Source organism: Balaenoptera acutorostrata, chromosome 7, assembly GCF_949987535.1.
Source record: "Balaenoptera acutorostrata chromosome 7, mBalAcu1.1, whole genome shotgun sequence".
NCBI lineage: Eukaryota > Metazoa > Chordata > Mammalia > Artiodactyla > Balaenopteridae > Balaenoptera > Balaenoptera acutorostrata.
This window is the reverse complement of record NC_080070.1, coordinates 6810567-6828716: the sequence shown is the minus strand read 5'-3', so window position 1 is coordinate 6828716 and position 18150 is coordinate 6810567. Positions and strand designations below refer to the sequence as shown.

The window sequence follows — 18150 nt, the reverse complement described above, 5'->3', positions numbered from 1 at the left end:
CCCTTGCTGCTTTCAATAATTTTTCTTTGTCTTTAATTTTTGCCAATTTGATTACTATGTGTCTCGGCATGTTTCTCCTTGGGTGTATCCTGTATGGGACTCGCTGTGCTTCCTGGACTTGGGTGGCTATTTCCTTTCCCATGTTAGGGAAATTTTCGACTATAATCTCTTCAAATATTTTCTCGGGTCCTTTGTCTCTCTCTTCTCCTTCTGGGACCCCTATAATGTGAATGTTGTTGTGTTTAATGTTGTCCCAGAGGTCTCTTAGGCTGTCTTCATTTCTTTTCATTCTTTTTTCTTTATTCTGTTCTGCAGCAGTGAATTCCACCATTCTGTCTTCCAGGTCACTTATCCGTTCTTCTGCCTCAGTTATTCTGCTATTGATTCCTTCTAGTGTAGGTTTCATTTCATTTATTGTACTGTTCATCCCTGTTTGTTTGTTCTTTAATTCTTCTAGGTCTTTGTGAAACATTTCTTGCATCTTCTCGATCTTTGCCACCATTCTTTTTCCGAGGTCCTGGATCATTTTCACTATCATTATTCTGAATTCTTTTTTTGGAAGGTTGCCTATCTCCACTTCATTTAGTTGTTTTTCTGGGGTTTTATCTTGTTCCTTCATCTGGTACATAGCCCTCAGCCTTTTCATCTTGTCTATCTTTCTGTGAATGTGGGTTTTGTTCCACAGGCTGCAGGATTGTAGTTCTTCTTGCTTCTGCTGTCTGCCCTCTGGTGGATGAGGCTATCTAAGAAGCTTGTGCAAGTTTCCTGATGGGAGGGACCTGTGGTGCGTAGAGCTGACTGTTGATCTGGTGGGCAGAGCTCAGTAAAACTTTAATCCGCTTGACTGCTGATGGGTGGGGTTGGGTTCCCTCCCTGTTGGTTGTTTGGCCCCAGGCAACCCAACACTGGAGCCTACCTAGGCTCTTTGGTGGGGCTAATGGCAGACTGTGGGAGGGCTCACGCCAAGGACTACTTCCCAGAACTTCTGCTGCCAGTGTCCTTGTCCCCATGGTGAGCCACAGCCACCCCCCACCTCTGCAGGAGACCCTCCAACACTAGCAGGTAGGTCTGGTTCAGTCTCCCCTGGGGTCACTGCTCCTTCCCCTGGGTCCTGATGGGCACACTACTTTGTGTGTGCCCTCCAAGAGTGGAGTCTCTGTTTCCCCCAGTCCTGTTGAAGTCCTGCAATCAAATCCCACTAGCCTTCAAGGTCTGATTCTCTAGGAATTCATCCTCCCGTTGCTGGACCCCTAGGTTGGGAAGCCTGACGTGGGGCTCAGAACCTTCACTCCAGTGGGTGGACTTCTGTTGTATAAGTGTTCTCCAGTCTGTGAGTCACCCACCCAGCAGTTATGGGATTTGATTTTACTGTGATTGTGCCCCTCCTACCGTCTCATTGTGGCTTCTCCTTTGTCTTTGGATGTGGGGTATCTTTTTTGGTGAGTTCCAGTGTCCTCCTGTCGATGATTGTCCAGCAGCTAGTTGTGATTCGGTGTTCTCGCAAGAGGGAGCAAAAGCACGTCCTTCTACTTCACAATCTTGGTTCAGGGTTGCATATTATTTCTTAATAATAAATATTTTAACAAACAAGGAGTCTGTTTGAATAAGACTTTTAATTCCATCTGAAAACTGTCAAAATATACAAATTTAGTTACAAGACACTTTTACTGCCATCTGCCAAAATTGTAGTAAGCACACATGTCCTATCTTGGAAATAAAACAACTTATAAATTTTTTTTTTCGAAATAAGAAATGTCTATGTTGTGAGTAGCACTCCCTTTGATGTGACAACTTGGAACACTTGTAAGAGCAACCCTGAATGAGTCTTTTTTATTCTTGTGCTGTTTCTAGCTCCTAAATCTATCATAAATCTGTTCCTTTTTCCACATCCACTTTCACTGTCACTGTTTTCGTTCATGTCCTTGTTTCTAGCTTGGACTATTGCAGTAGCCTCTCACTGGTCTGGCAACCTGACCCCATTTCCTCCACATGCCCAAGCTGCTCTCATCACTCTGACTGCCTGTGGCATTTGCCACTCCCCCTCTGCCTGAGTGTCCTTCCCAGGGAAATTTCTACCTGCCCTTCAAGACTGCGGGTAGGCTTAAGCTCCCCCGTGTAGCTTCTGCCTCTACTGTGCCCGCTAATCTCCTCCATTAAAGTCCCTGGCACAGTAAAGGGCTGGCTTATGGGTTTGTTGATAAGTTTGCTTCCCACTTGGTTGTTTCTCCATCTTGCGGGGTTGACAGGCTTCCTCTTTGCTCCCATGGCCTCCTGAACACGCTTCTATGGCAGCACATGTACACTTTTCATAGCCATAGATTTAGTCTCTTTTCCCGTCATTTGATTGAGCTCCTTGAGCCAGGGATGCGTCTGGAGAGTCTTTGAACCTCTGTGTCTGAGACAGTGCTGGGTCCTGGTAGCTTCCTCCTTGCTCGCATAACTTGTGCCTTCCAGGAGGAAGTACACATGTTACATGTGTACTTTCTGGAAGTCCAGTCCCTCTCCCTCCCGCCCCCTTTGAGAGTCTGGGAGGGGGAGGGGAAAGAGGGGTGTCTTACCTGCAGAGTCCTTGCAAGAGCCACCTGGGGAGTGGTTTTGCTGCCCTTGTCATTACCCACACAGCCACTAGGGAGCAGGAAAGCCCCACACTTCCCTAGATTGGGGCCCAGCCACAATCAGCCGCCTTCCCCACATAAGTCCATTCTCCAAAAGCTGATGTGCTGAGGATCATTTTGCAAAATCGTCGACTCAGCAAATAATCAACTGCTAACTCATCGAGGAGTTATTTGAGGCTTTGGTTTTATTCAGAGTGCTCCCCAAAGCTTCCTATTTCATCTAAGAAGGAGGGAGCTTTTCTTGATCTCAGTTTACTGTGTTCTCTGTTTTGGGGAAATGGTATCCCACCAGGCCTGTGACCCTGCCTTGACCTGACCTCCACTTCTGGGAGTGACACAGCTGGGATGATTGACTGGCCATGTGGCAGGCTTCTGTCTGATGGTTTTGATGTGTTGATTTTATGTGAATTGACCTAGTGCCCCATGGAGGGTGGGGATTCTTCCTGGACCTGGTCCTCCTTACTAAGGGGGTGGGGGGATGGGAGACCCTCTTTCGGTTTCCCCTCCAAGGTGTAGCCGTGTCACCCCAGCCCTTGGCAGCAGTGCCAGCAGACTGAACTTGAAGACCAGAGGGGAGGGGGACCCCAGGAGACACGGCAGCCCCTCAAATCCCAGTTCAGCCCACACTGCTCCTCCTTCCATGGGGTCTCTGGAAGGCTCAGCCCCACCTCAGACATTTCATAGACCCAGCCTGGCGTGACAGTGTGAGCTCAAGGGCCTCTGCACCGTGACTGAAAGTCCTCTCACACAGAGGACATTAAGCTAAGTGAAAAATGCCAGTCACAGAGGACAAACACTGCCTGATTCCAGTAACAGGAAGTATCTAAATCATAGACACAGAAAGTAGACGGTGGTTACCAGCGGCTGGGGAGGGGGGAGGAGGATTAGCATCTAATGGGTCCAGAGCTTCAGGCTGGGGGATGGAATAGTTCTGGAACTCTTGGCACAATGTCGAGAATGCACCTGAAGCTGCTGAGCTGTACATTTAAAGATGGCTAAGATGGTCAATTCAATGTTACATGTGTGGTGGTTGTTTTTTGTTTTTTTTAGCACAATAAAATAAAATAAGGTCTTTCTCTGTGTTTCACTTCCTTCTCTAGAAGGAAGCTTTGAACGCTTATGGCTCACAATAGGGTTTCGTTTTATGAACTCTTTGAAAGCATCAAAGTTCTAGCATTTCAAATGTTTGGCTAGCTCCGGGAAAGAACACTTTCTCCTGGGAAGCAACGTTGGTCCGAGGCCCCGAGTTTGTCCGGCGGGGGCGTTCGGGGAGAGCCCTCTGGAAGGCAGGAGAGGCGCTGAAGCTGTAAGGGCTGCTGCAGGGCAGACGCAGGGCGAGGAGCTGGTGGGAGACGGTAAACTATGTCTGTCGCTTTTCACCCCAGTTTCGGGAAAGGGCGGGGCTGAGCGGTGAAGGCGGGGACCTGCTGGGAGCGGAAACACCTGCTCCGGGCCCTAACCCCCCCCGCCCCCCCGCCCCCGGCTCGCCCAAAGCCTTGAAAGGCCCCAGATTGTTCTCTGTCGGCACAGCGATCCTTCTCGAGGGACCCTTCCGAGGCTCGGCTGGGGCTCAGCCCGGGTCCCCTCAGCCCCAGCGGAGCCTCCGCCCTCCCCCTCCCACCAGCCTTTGGCCGCGCCGGGTACGTGGGCGCGGTCCCTTCCTGACTCGGACCTCCGTGCCCCAGACGTTCTCACCCTGTGGTCTGGCATCACTTCTGAACTTCCCCTCCGACTGCATTGGAAACCTATTTCTAAAAACCTCTTCCTCCCCAGAAACACTATGTCAGGAAGATCCCGACCCTGCGAAGCTGGTCCAGCCCCTGCTTTCCTCTCCCCGCGCGGTGCTCCATCCTCAGGAGATAGAGTAGCCGCTTCACCCAGCCGAGCGATGCAGGCGGAACCTGGAGGTTCTGAGACCGTGACAGGTCAGGGGACAGGCCCGAGGTACGTGCGTGCGTGGTGGTGGTCTCTGTGCTGGACACATGGACGTGAGGACGGGAAGGCGGCCGACGCAGGGCGGGGAGACAGCCATCTGGAGGGCTTGATTTCAGGGGCTCTGGGATGTTCCTCCCGCTCCAGCGCAGGTCTCCCCAGCCTGGGGGGGGCACAGAGGTCACCCCCCCCCCCTCCCCGGGGAGTCGTGCCTGTGGGCAGCCTTCCTAGGAAGAGGCGGGTCTGGGAGGGGGCTGCTCGCCCCACCCAGGGCTGAGATGAAGGCCTGGAAGAGAAAGGGGGGTAGGCCCGCTCCTCCGGCGTCCTCTGACTTCACGACTGTGACACAAAGCAAACTCCCACCCTCACCCCGGGGAAGTCAGCGGGAGCTGCCTGACTCCTTGAGAAGAAGCGGGCAGGGAAGCTGGCCGTTTGGACACTGATTTTCCACATTCACTCTCCCGATATTTCCCAACTCTTGCACAATTAGGATTCCATGAACTGAGCATTGAAAGTGGTCAGTGTTTGCCAAAAACACTCTTTCTGATTTTATCTAAATTTAAGCCTCCTGGGCTTTCACCCATGAACTCTTTTCCTTCCTCCTGCTGGGCTGGGACTGAGTTCTCTCCAGGCCGGGCTCCGGAAGCTTCTCTGACCACCATTTTTCTGTGCACCTGAACTGCCCCTGATGTGGGACAAATCCCTACATCATTGGAAGCTTTGCTTGGATGCCTGAAGCCACGTCCCCTTGGGCTATATCCTGAGAAGAAGGTGGAGGCTGCTTTAGAATCTCAGCAAGAGTTCTGGAGAAAGCTTTCTTTCTTTTTTTTTTTTAAGTTTGTAAAAAATTCTTGAATTTTATTTTATTTATTTTTTAATACAGCAGGTTCTTATTAGTTACCTATTTTATACGTATTAGTGTATATATGTCAATCCCAATCTCCCAATTCATCCCACCACCACCCCCCTTCCCCCCTTTGTGTCCATACGTTCGTTCTGTACATCTGTGTCTCTATTTCTGCCTTGCAAACTGGTTCATCTGTACCATTTTTCTAGATTCCACATATATGCATTAATATTCGATATTTGTTTTTCTCTTTCTGACTTAGTTCACTCTGTATGACAGTCTCTAGGTCCATACATGTCTCTACAAATGACCCAATTTCATTCCTTTTTATGGCTGAGTAATATTCCATTGTAGATATGTACCACATCTTCTTTATCCATTCGTCCGTTGATGGGCATTTAGGTTGCATCCATGACCTGGCTGTTGAAAATAGTGCTTCAATGAACATTGGGATGCATGCGTCTTTTTGAATTATGGTTTTCTCTGGGTATATGCCCAGTAGTGGGATTGCTGGATCATATGGTAATTCTATTTTTAGTTTTTAAAGGAACTTCCATACTGTTCTCCACAGTGGCTATATCAACTTACATTCCCACCAACAGTGCAAGAGGGTCCCCTTTCCTCCACACCCTCGCCAGCATTTATTGTTCGTAGATTTTCCGATGATGCCCATTCTGACCAGTGTGAGGTGATACCTCATTGTAGTTTTGATTTGCATTTCTCTAATAATTAGTGATGTTGAGCAGCTTTTCATGTGCTTCTTGGCCATCTGTATATCTTCTTTGGAGAAATGTCCATTTAGGTCTTCTGCCCATTTTTGGATTGGGTTGTTTGTTTTTTTAATATTGAGCTGCATGAACTGTTTATATATTTTGGAGATTAATCTTTGTCCGTTGATTCGTTTGCAAATATTTTCTCCCATTCTGAGGGTTGTCTTTTCGTCTTGTTTAGAGTTTCCTTTGCTGTGCAAAAGGAAAGCAGTCTTTCTTTCTTTTTCTCTCTTTTGCTCTGCTGGGGTCTCCAGAGTGGTCTGGGAGATGATGAGGGAAATGTGGGTTATCAGGGAGAGAGTGAGGGAGGGGAGAGCTTTGGTTCCCTTTTGTCCTCAAAAGTATTTTCTGTACCCTTGGGAGAAAATGGTACAGGTGGGCAATTGTATGTATAGAGAGGGGGGGAGGGGGGAAGAGAAAGAGAAAGAGAGTTAGTTCTGATTCGATATGGTGTCATTAGCTGGAAGGAGTACAATAAACGCTCATCCATTTCGTCACACCATGATGGGGAACCATATAAAACAACAGTGTGTACTTGGGAAATAAATTCCTTTTTCTGACCTGCTGGAGATCTCTGCTTCCTTTACCTTATTTACTCACTAGTGTCTTAAAAAAAAAATTAATGTACAAAAATATACTACTTCTTCCCTTGGTTGGGAAACAACATAAAGTCACTTCTCTTTTACTATTCAAAGTGACGTCGCTTCAGTCTCCCTCTCCACGTCTAAAAACAATTTTTCTTCCTTTCCTCACATCCCCCACTCTCACCATCACTCATTTCACACCATTTATTGAGCACTTACTATATGCCAGACACAATATTAGGACTTAGGGACACAGAACAAGATGGGCATGGTCTCTGCTCTTAGAGAGTTTCATACTAAGGACAGCAAAGAGAAAATGAAAAAAGTAGACACAATAAATAATACCAGATAGAAACAGTGCTATGACGACAGTAAGGAGAGTCAGGATATGGGGAGTTAGGGTGAGGCTTTCTTTATATGGGGGTGTGTCAGGGTCAGAAGAGGCTCGTCCCGACAGTGACTGGACTTCTCGGCTTGGCATAACCTTGGAGGTGCGTGTTTTGAGCTGAGCTGGGCTTTGCCTGTTGCACTGTGCAGAGATCCAGACGCTTGTAGGAGGCACCCAGGCCTCCATCCTTGGCCCTGATGAGATTCTCCCTGCCTCAGCCGTACGTTTCCTCTGAGGTGAAGCTTCTTGAGGGCAGGTGTACGTGCTTCCTTTGCTTCCTTCTCTGATTCCTTCCTCACACTCCAGTGACACTCTTCTTGAAAGAGGAGTGAACTTTCAAAGAGCTACGCAGAAAAGGGGCTTTTCTCCTTCACTTTCTTCAGCTGTGTTTCTTTATTTTTCAAGTTTGTATCCTTTATTTTCCTTGCTTGTATTCTGGGGCCCTATTATTGTATAAAAATACAAATACTATGTATTTTTAATCTACGGTGTTTTGTGTAAATAGCATTTTCTCAGTTGTCAGACATGACTGACGTATATGATAAATAAATAAACTTCAATCTATTGACAAAAAAAAAGAAACAGAAAGTACTTTCTTGTTGTTCCTCTATCCACTCTGCTTGTGAGTTGAACATTGTTGTGTTGCTTTTCGTCCCAACAGAACCAGCGGAAACCTGTGTCAGGAGAGAGAGTCAGAGCCGGGCTGCGCCGTGTCGGAACTGAGGCTTCTTCTTTTAGGGAAACATGGCGCAGGGAAAAGTGCCACAGGAAACACCATTCTGGGCAAAGCTGTGTTCAAGTCCAGGTTCAGTGAGCAGATGGTGACGAAAACGTGCCAGAGAGAGAGTGGGGCCACGCAGGGGAGGGAGGTTGTGGTCATCGACACCCCTGACCTTTTCTCCTCAATAACTTGTGCCAATGACAAGGAGGGCTACATTGAGCGCTGCCTGGAGCTCTCGGCTCCCAGCCTCGACGCCTTGCTTCTGGTAATTCCCATCGGCCATTATAAGGTGGAGGACAGAGAAACAATCAAGGGCATCCAGAAGGTGTTTGGAGCTAAAGCCAGGAAGCACATCATTCTAGTCTTTACTTGGAAGGATGATTTGATGGACGGCTTGCTGGAAGATTACATTGAAAGTGACGAGTCTGTTAGGGACTTGGTTCAAAACTATGGCGGCCGATACTGCGCTTTCAACAACAAGGCAGGCGAGGATGAGCGGGACGCCCAGGTGAAGGACCTCCTCTGCAAGGTCAAGTGTTTGGTGGATGAGAACCAAGGACCATACTGGGTGAGCTTCAGAAATGAAGACAGTAGATTCCAGGTGAGGATTCTTGTGAAGGTCTCCAAGGGTCTCTGTTGTTAGAGCTAGCGGGATAAAGGCACAAATAAGTGAAATGTTGCATAGGCTTTGTTTAAAGGGATATTTATCCGTAAACTGGAAAGATGAGGCTACTTTGAGTATTATACTTTATTGGCAAATTATTGGATATATTTAAGAGCTTATCTGACTTTACCCCTCATAGCATTGGACACATAAATGACTCATTAGACCCTCTCTTCCCTTGGCTTCAGTAAAACTATCCTCTTCTTGCTTTTTCGTCCTCGCTTGCTCCTCCAGAGAATGCTGAGTCCTCCTCTAATGACCTGACAGCTGGCATCTTCAGGGCTTGGACCTCGCCCTTCCTCCCTTCTCTATACTTGTGTCCTCAGGTGATTCCACGTTTTTACAGCTTTGAGCTTCATCTGTTGCTAATAGTTTCCAAATTAGTAACTCCAGTCCAGGTCTTTCCTCTTGAGTTCCGACTCCTTTGTCCATCCAATTGCTATTTGACATTGCTCTCTTAAAGAATCTCAGAGTTGACATGTCCAGACTTTGGTTTTTCCCTCTTGAATCTCTGAGACTTCACTTTTCCTCTCAGCTCTGTCCATGGCTGTCCGGCTTATCATGCTCTTCAAACCTAAGCCCAGATGTCAGCTTTGATACCACGGCCAGCTTGCATCTGATTTCCAGGAGATCATCGTCTTGTGTGATTAAGGCACCTGGAATCCGCCTGCTTCTCTCTGTCTCCACTACCACCATCTGGTCCAGGCCAGCCTCTTTTCTTGCCCGTACTATTTTACACATATTCGCATAACAATTTCCCCCTCATTCCTTCTTGTGCCTTACCCTCCCCACCCCCATCCATTTCACACACAATAGCCAGAGTGATATTTTAGTTGATTTTAAAACTTCTGATTTCATGCCAATTTAAATGTTGGGAGTGAGGCTTCCCCAGGCAGGTGAAGAGGATGTTAATTATGTGTTTGGCTCTTCATCCTTCATTGTCTCCATTTGCCCATCTGGATGGGGAAGGTTCCAAATTTTACTGGATCTCACGTTAGAAGAAGCTTCATCTCTATACTGGGGGTGCAGTAAGGGAAGAAGACATTGGAGATACATGGGGAGCTTGATTTCCAATTTTCTCCCTTCCCCTGTCCCTCAGATGCACCACACAGCCATCACTTGACTAGTTTCTTCTTCCAGGGAGTCCAGAAGCTTTTCTTAAGCTTCTGGATTTTCTCCAGGAATAGCAGGAACTCTGGGAGACTCTGGAAAGAATTACTATTACTACTGGGGACTGCGGAGAAGTAAAGTTAGAAAGTGCTTCAGGAACAATGCCTGGGTTAGATGGCATTTGTGGGGCTTCTCTGAGTGAGAGCAAAACCCACCTTCTTACTTCTGGGAAACCTGTTGCAGCAGCAGTGGGGTCTCAGGGTCAGCTTCATCATGGACAGGACTACACATGCCAGCAGCGAGCATGACCATGACCATGACCATGACCTTCATTTGACCACATCCTAATCATCGAATTACTCTGAACTATATACTTGTGTCTCCATTCCTTTACTTTGTGAAAAGTTGAGATTTTAGATCTGTGTGCATCATATTCTCCTTTATTTTCTTTCTAGGATTGTGTGAATGAAGCTACCTCTCAGAGGGAGGACCGTCCACATGGTAAGAAAATTCTTTTTATTTTTTCACACAAATATTTTAATCAAATTATCACACAAAGTTGTATATATACACATACAACTATTTACAAATATGTAAGCATATGTACAAAGACTAGAAAGGAATATACAGAAAAAATATGTGTTAGGATACTGGGGTTCTGTTTCTTTTAAATTATTTTGTAATTATTTTACACTGAGGTAGGACTATTGTAGTGTTAGGGAATCTTGTATAAATGTATTTGTTCAAGAGCTTCCCTGTCAATATCCTTTTCTGGGTATACATCATAGTTCAGTGGTACCTCTTCAACCCAGGGAGATAACTGTATATTAACCTGAAGACCTGAGAGAGAATGAAGCTACATCTCAGAGGGAGGACCACCCACATGGTAAGATAATTCTTAAAAAAATGTTAAGCTCATATCTGTATTCTTTTGAATGCATCATGCATCAAAATGAAGTGGAAATATTATCTAGATAAGTCAGAACAAAAATGCACCCTGGAGCCCTAGCTCAGGTTGTTGCCCACAATCTGTCTCCCAGGGAACTGCTAACACTTGTGAGTAGGTGCAGCACCAGCAGAGGTTCTGGACACCGCGCGGGTGTCCCCGGCCTTCCCTGAAATGTTACGGAGCTGGGCTTGTCTCTTGCAGCTTCTTTCCTGACTCAGCCTCTTCTCCCCAGCCTGGGATCCAGCACTACCCAATTTTGGACTCCTACCGGGAGGCAGAAATCACTCCTTCATGGATAACACTAAACAGAATAACACATGCAGAATTCAGTGATGGAGCTCAGTATCTGTGTGATGATTGCCATTAATGGTGCATTGTGCACACTGCACAAGTCAGTACACATAGATCTACCTTGTTCTGTTCGGTGGACGTAATGTGGTACATGGTATGGGCATACGCGACAAATTCACCCATCTCTTTGTTGTTGGACTTTCAGGTTATTTCCGGGCCAGCTCTGTGCAAGAACTGAATATTTCACAGTGAATAAGATAGATGAGATCGCTGTCCTTGTAGGACTTCCCAAAATAATAATTAAGATTAAAATTACAATTTTAATGATAATTATTGCAACTGGCATTATATGCTGGGAGATATATATATATATATATATATATATATAATTTATTCAATCCTCGTAGCATATAATATATAATCCTCATAACAACCTCACAATATAGCCCTTAATAACAATCCTATAAAGAAGGTGTTATTTTCATTATTCTTGTTTTACAGTTGAGTAAATTTAGCCAGAAATACGTGAATTTAGACAGCAGTAGGGAGTTAAAATTCTGTCGATGCCCGTCAGCCAAGACCCCCAGGAATATTCCTGTTACTGAACAAAACTGGGTGGAATGGCTTGTGGCAGTGAGGATATAGCACATCGTGGGGACCAAGGAGCATCTCAGAATGAGGGTGTTGACGAAGACTTTTTATAGGATGTGGGCTTGTGTGAGGTGATTTGGGGGAAAGTAGAAACTCTCCCAAGGCAACATAACACGGACATGGCGTCACTAGCGTTTCAGCTGCTTTCTTTAAATGCTGTGTTCTTTCCCCTTCCCGGACTTGGGGCTCAGATGCTGAGTGTCACCCACTCTGATAGTGCCCTGGATGATACAGACTCAGTGACTATCCTTGTGACTGTGGGCTCTGTCATGTGCCCAGTGGGTCTGGTATTGACTTGGGATCATGGGAGAAGTGGTGGGGATAGTGTATGTGTGGAGAGACAGCTTTGTGGTGTAGGTTATTACAGTAATTTACCGAGGTATAATTTACATAGAGTGAAATGCACAAATCTTAAGTGTACAACTCGAGGGTTTTTTACATATCTACACATATGTGACCATCATCTAGATAAAGATATGGGGCATTTCCATCACCTTAGAAGTTCTTACTGTCCCTCCCCAAAGGGAACCACTCTCCAGACTTCTATCAACATGGATTAATTTTGTGTGTTCTTGCACTTCAGATAATGACATCATGTAGCATGTGGTTTTGTGTCTGGCTTCTTTCACTTAGCATGTTTTGGCGATCCATCCAGGCTGCATATCAGTACATCACTTTTTGTTAAATTGCCGAGTTGTATTCTATTTTATGAATATACCACTAAGATGCATTTTTTAATTTAAGTTTTAAAAAATTTAATTATTGTTTTTTTATTTGATTGGCCGCCCTTCACGGCATGTGGGACTCCCGGTTCCCTGACCAGGGATCGAACCCGTGCCCCCTTCAGTGGAAGCACAGAGTCCCAACCACTGGAACGCCAGGGAAGCCCCCCACTAAGATGCATTTTAAACTCATCCTCCCCAGTTCTGCCTTAGCCCACGAACTTCACGCCCCAGTAGTTAACTTCGGTAGCAAAATAAGAGGAATCCTGAGGCTCAAGACCAGTGAAGGCCAAGTTTAACATTTTCATGTTCCTGGGAAATCTTAAGCCCTTTACACCTCTCTTAAGTTGTTCATGGCCCTTTTCATGGCTTTCATTTTGATGGGTAGCTTCTGACTGGGTCTAGAGTTCTACTGGTTCAGAGGACCACTGCCATTCTCTATAAAAACTGACAAGAGATTTTTAAAATCTCAAAAGAGATGTATGAGAAATCCTAAAACCTGTCCACATCTCTGCATTCAAATGTAAGAAGAGACTCTGAATCTGTACTTTTGTCCCAGGGTCAGGGGAGGATCATCACCAGGCTACAGGATGTGAGCCAAACCACGGGCCGTCAGCACTGAAGGTCCTGCTCGTGGGGAAGCACGGTGTGGGGAAAAGTGCAGCTGGAAACAGCCTTCTGGGGAAGCGGGTCTTTGAGACCCAATACAGTGAACAGCCAGTAACCCAGAGGTGTAAGTCCGAGAGCAGAACCTGGAGAGGGAGGAAAGTTTTGATCATTGATACTCCAGACTTCTCATCTCCAAAGGATGTTGAACAAGACCTTTTGAACAGCACCTTTCCAGGTCCCCACGCCTTCCTGCTGGTGACCCCACTGGGCTCTTTCAATGAGAGAGATTGCATGGTGCTGCATACCATCCGCAGCATTTTTGGAGATAAATTTGTTGAGTACATGATTGTTCTCCTCACCAGGAAAGAAGATCTAGGGAATCAGGATCTAGATACGTTCTTAAAAACCAGAGCTAAAAGGCTCGACGAGCTCATCAGGGAATGTAAAAACCGATGCAGCATCTTCAACTATAGAGCAACGGGAGAAGAGGAGCGGTGCCAGGTGGATGAGCTCCTGCAAAAAATTGTGAGCACGGTGCAGCAGAATGGGGGCAAGCCTTGCTCCTTCAGGGGGAAAGGTAAACGATGTCTAGAAAACCTTTTCTGCATACTTAAAAATAGATATAAATGTACAAGAACTTTATTTTCTGAAGGGCACAGCGGAGGTCAAAAGGACAGGTCTCTTACTATTAACTGACTCTTTCTCCTTTCTATCTCAAATTTTACTAAATTTATGTGCCTGTGCATGCACTGTCCTGACCTGGTCTTTAATTTTCTCCCGACTTTTCTCCCATCTCTTCAACTGGTTGCTGAACATCTTGAGGGAAGGAGTTGGCCTTTTCCAGTCTCTTGTCTTCCCCACAGCGTATCTGTTGCCCAGGGCTTAGCGCTCAGTGCTGGTGCTGAGATAGTCCTGGTTCATTGGTTTTACCCTTCCCTTCTTCCTCCGGTCTCCTCTCCTTTCCCCACCCCCCCCCCCCTTCTTCCTTTCCTCCCTGCCCTCCGCCTTTCTTGACCTCTTTGTTTACTCTCTTGGTTCTTTACTCTTCCCTCTGTTGGAGAAGGGGGGCTGTTTTGACCGGACAAGGGCAGGGAGCCTGAATGCTCATGATGGTCATGCCCCACATGGCACTCGGTGGACTTTATTAGTCCAGCCACACCACCTCACCTACTGCCTAAGCCACGCCACCTCACCTGCTGCCTAAGCCACGCCACCTCACCTGCTGCCTAAGCCACGCCACCTCACCTGCTGCCTAAGCCACGCCACCTCACCTGCTGCCTAAGCCACGCCACCTCACCTGCTGCCTAAGCCACGCCACCTCACCTGCTGCCTAAGCCACACTACCTTACCTACTGCTTAAGCAGAAGCCCCCTTGTAGCCCACTCAGTGCTACAAATTCTATTGACCTGAGCTGAGATTCTTCCCATTCTACTCATCCCATTCTCTTCTGCTTCAAAGATCCTCACCTAGGAAGAACATCAGAGCAAAAGGAGCAGGTCTGTTTGTTGTGCGCTTTCACATTCTTAATGGGAATCCAGGTGCTGGGCAGCCTCCTAAAAGCACAGACATGTGGGGAAGTCAGGAGGGGCTGTGTGGAGGAAGCACGATTTGAAGCAGGCTTTGGAGAACGGGTAGAGTTTGGATGGCTGAGTACAAAGCTCCAGAGAGTGCACTAGCAGCTGGAAGCAAGGAGGTAGAACTGAGCGTCTACTTGGGAGAGGACAAAGGGGTGTGGTCTCGATGGAGATGAGGGCTCACACCTCTAGATGTGGGATGGGGAGTTTAGACCAGATTGCAGAGGGGGTGAGAACCACACCCTCCGAGGGCATGGAAGAGGGACTTTTAATCTATTTTTAAATCCTGTATGTTTAACTATGAGATTGTGGGTTCAGGATAAGCAATTGAATAATTTCTCCCAGAAGGAAGAACGTGGGATGGGCTTTCCTCTCTCTTTGTTTTGAGGCAGATATCAGTAACTTGGTAAAAACTCACAATCGAGAACTGTGAGACCTGAATGGAAGAGAGAGATCACAGTACAAGTGCAAAGTCATAAGGAAAACCCCAATAACACATATTGTAAGATCTTTGTGCATCTATCATCTCATTTATAGGGAAATTTATTCTCCATTATTGACCCCCCACAGAACAGTGTTAGTGGATATTCATTACTATAACCAGGGAGTGCCTTTTGACTCATTGATGAAAGATACAGTTATACACAATTAAGAGTAACGTGGTTTTTAGATATATATGTATATATGTATAACTGAATCATTTTGCTGTACACCTGAAACACTGTAAATCAACGGTACTTCAATAAAAAAAGACGAATGTGGTTTTAACAAGAAATGAATTTTAGCACGATCCAGCTGAAGGAACTGGTAATCCATTAATGACACATGTAGTTGTTTTTTCATGAAAAGTCAATTCTATGGAATAATTTTTCAAATACATCAAGGAGATTTTGCCACAGTTAGCATTAATTGGCAGTAGGAAGGCATAGTCAGAGCAGGAACAGAAGACAGAGATGAGGTGTATGGACAGGACCTGGCTAAGCAGGTGAAGAGTAATAAAGCCACTGGCACTCACAGGGTGTCAGGGAGTCAGAGAAGCTACCAGAAAAAGGAAGCAGAGTAAATTCAGAGATGGGTACAGTGCTGTGTCAACGGATGAGCACTGAGCAGAGACTGTGGTCCACGTCCTGCTTCTGAGTTTACAGACTGTGTAATTTTGACAGGCTGTTCCAGTGCTTGGAGATGGAACTTTCTGAGAATCCTCTGCTGTAATTAATGGCAATAGTCTGGAGATGAAAGTTGTACCCAGATCAGCGCGTGGTCATGAATCTTTCCTGCTTTCTTTTCAACAGAGTCCCTGTGTATTATCCTCGTGGGGAGGAGCGGGGCTGGGAAGAGTGCCAGTGGGAACACCATCCTCGGGAGGCCGGAGTTCCACTCTCAGCTGGCAGCACAGCTGGTCACCAAGACATGCCAGAGCGGCTGGAGGACGTGGGATGGGCAGGATGTTGTGGTTGTGGACACTCCCTTGCCCTGCCTGGTGTCCGGAGCTGAAGGGGGTCCATCCCAGCTAGATGAGGAGGTCAGACGCTGTTTGTCCTACTATAAAGAAGGGAGTACGGTTCTGGTCCTGGTATTACAGCTAGGACGGATCACTCAAGAGGACAAAAAGGCAGTGGCGGAATTAAAGACCATCTTTGGAGAGGAAGTTATGAAATACACGATTGTGCTGTTTACCCGGAAGGAAGACTTAGAGACTGGGAAGCTTGAAGATTATGTCAAAAACACAGATAACAGATATCTTAGGGACATCATTGAGAAATGTAAGGGGAGATATTGTGCTTTTAATAACAAAGAAACTGGCCAAGCCAGGGAAGAGCAGGCAAGAGAGCTTTTGTCAGAGGTCAGTAACCTGATAAAGCGCCGTGGAGAGCATGAATATCCCCATCCATGGGGGAATGTAGGCAAAATAATGAAAAATTTTCAGCCCCAAAAATTACTAAATAATTTTAAAAGTACGTTACTGTAAAATTACTAAATAACTTAAAGGGTAGGTTACTGTAGGAAGCCCCACATTAGTAAATAATTTAAAAGGTAAGTTGCTATAGCAAGCTGAAATGCCTGGGGTCTCTTTAAGTTAGAGATACCCTCAGGCTACGAGCATGGGGGGTGGGCATGGTAAGACTGGTGGGATGGGAAGAGGGTCCATGACTTTGAGGGCTTGAGAGGTAAATGCATATCACATTGTGGTGCTTCAGCTCTTTGTAAGTAAATTGTCAGGCTGTGGCAGGTAGTAGGGGATAATAAAGGAGAAAGAAAAAATAAGGTGGGGAAATCTGGGAAAAGGCTTCAGAGATTAGGCTGATATTAAGGATCAGAATCGAGTTCATCTGTGTAGGCAGATCGGAGTCAGGACAGACACTGGGACTGAGGCCAAGGCCAGCCTGAGGTCAGAATACAGATAGTCACATAAGAACCAGAGGATTCAGATACATGAAGGTAAGACAATGTCCAGTCAACTCCTGGGTGTGGCAGAATGGAGAAGCTGGACTCGTGTGGGCCTCTGTGATGCCCAGCACTGCTTGCCAGGTGCCCTGAGCTCTCCGTCTCCACTGCGGCAGCACTCAGGCCTTCCTTTCTTCATCACATGATGGCTACTCCTTACTTCTTTCCCCAGTCCAAGCTGGAATGGAAAGTGGGACCTAGTCTACCTTCCTTTGCTGTCCCTGAGGAAATGAACAGGAGTCTGTGAAGTATCAGAAGATTTTATTGCCAATCATTCCCAGTGAAATAGACTGGAACAAAAATTAGAAGCATGGTAAAATTGCCAAGATTAGACAATCTTGCAAAAATTTAAAATTCTAAGTAAAATTCTAGATTTCCTCTAGAAAAAGCTATTGAAAACTCCTTTATACTTCTCTCTCTCGTTCTCTTTCTTTTTCCCTCCCTCCCCCACTCCCCTTGTCCCTGAGGCTTAGGAATTAGGTTAAAACTCAAAGAGGTCAAATAATAATGGCTTAAACACATTAGGGGTTTATAGTGTCTTACATTAAGAAGTCCAGGAGTAGGCAGCCTGGGACCAGTGTGGCATCGACGTTCCAGCTTCTTTCTGCCTTTCTGCCCCCACCCATCGGCATGCAGCCTCCTTACTTAAGTTTGCTTCTTACGGTTCCAAGATGGTGGTGTCCTGCTCATGGCTGAGCAGGTTATATTGAGAGCTGCCTGGTGTGGGTGACATATGAGAACTATGGAGTCTCCTCCCAGTTAGATGGAAGGTCAGATGTTTTCAATATTAACCGCTTTACACATGCTTTGAGGACATGATCTATGTCATCATCAGCTTTTTTAAAATTTCAAAGTATCAGGTTACCTCCAGATTCACCCATTTATAAGAGCATGGACTGTCACCATTAATACTTTTGTAGTCTGCATAACCCTTAATATGACAAATTCTGGAAAGTGTGTGTAAATATATTCAGTTGAGTGAAATAATAAAGATGAATTATATTATGAATTCACGTCCTCCTTCTGATTCCTATTTTTCTGACTTGGGGGAAGAGCATGCTTCCATGGAGAGGAAATGAAAATGTTTAAATACCTTGACTCTGGTGAAGTTTTTGCATCTTTGATGCCTGAAGACCTTTAAACTGGGTGACAGTCACTTCACTAGGCCTCTGCCAGTTCAGGAATCTTCTACTCTGAGCATGTCATTACAGCAAGGACAAACAGATGTAACCAGTATTAGAGCCAGGTACATGGGAAGAATAAAGTCTAGAAGACATT

At 46.1% G+C, this 18150-nt stretch overlaps 1 protein-coding gene across 4 annotated transcripts in view; it reads left to right on the top strand.

Annotated features, from left to right (window-relative positions):
* The window catches only part of GIMAP8 (GTPase, IMAP family member 8), a 34654-nt gene extending 16773 nt beyond the window's left edge, over positions 1-17881 (top strand). The window contains exons 1-6 of one of the 4 annotated variants that reach the window (XM_057550444.1): positions 1019-1062; positions 4389-4559; positions 7798-8458; positions 10087-10132; positions 12804-13430; positions 15720-17881. In XM_057550444.1, coding sequence (XP_057406427.1) covers positions 4396-4559; positions 7798-8458; positions 10087-10132; positions 12804-13430; positions 15720-16396 — 2175 coding nt within the window. In that variant the 5' untranslated portion in view covers positions 1019-1062; positions 4389-4395 and the 3' untranslated portion in view covers positions 16397-17881. Of the gene's footprint in view, positions 1-1018; positions 1063-4195; positions 4256-4388; positions 4560-7797; positions 8459-10086; positions 10133-12803; positions 13431-15719 lie in introns of those variants that run through there. The other 3 variants (XM_007184639.2, XM_007184638.2, XM_007184640.2) reach the window with 3 other exon arrangements.
* The last annotated feature ends 269 nt before the right edge of the window (positions 17882-18150 follow it).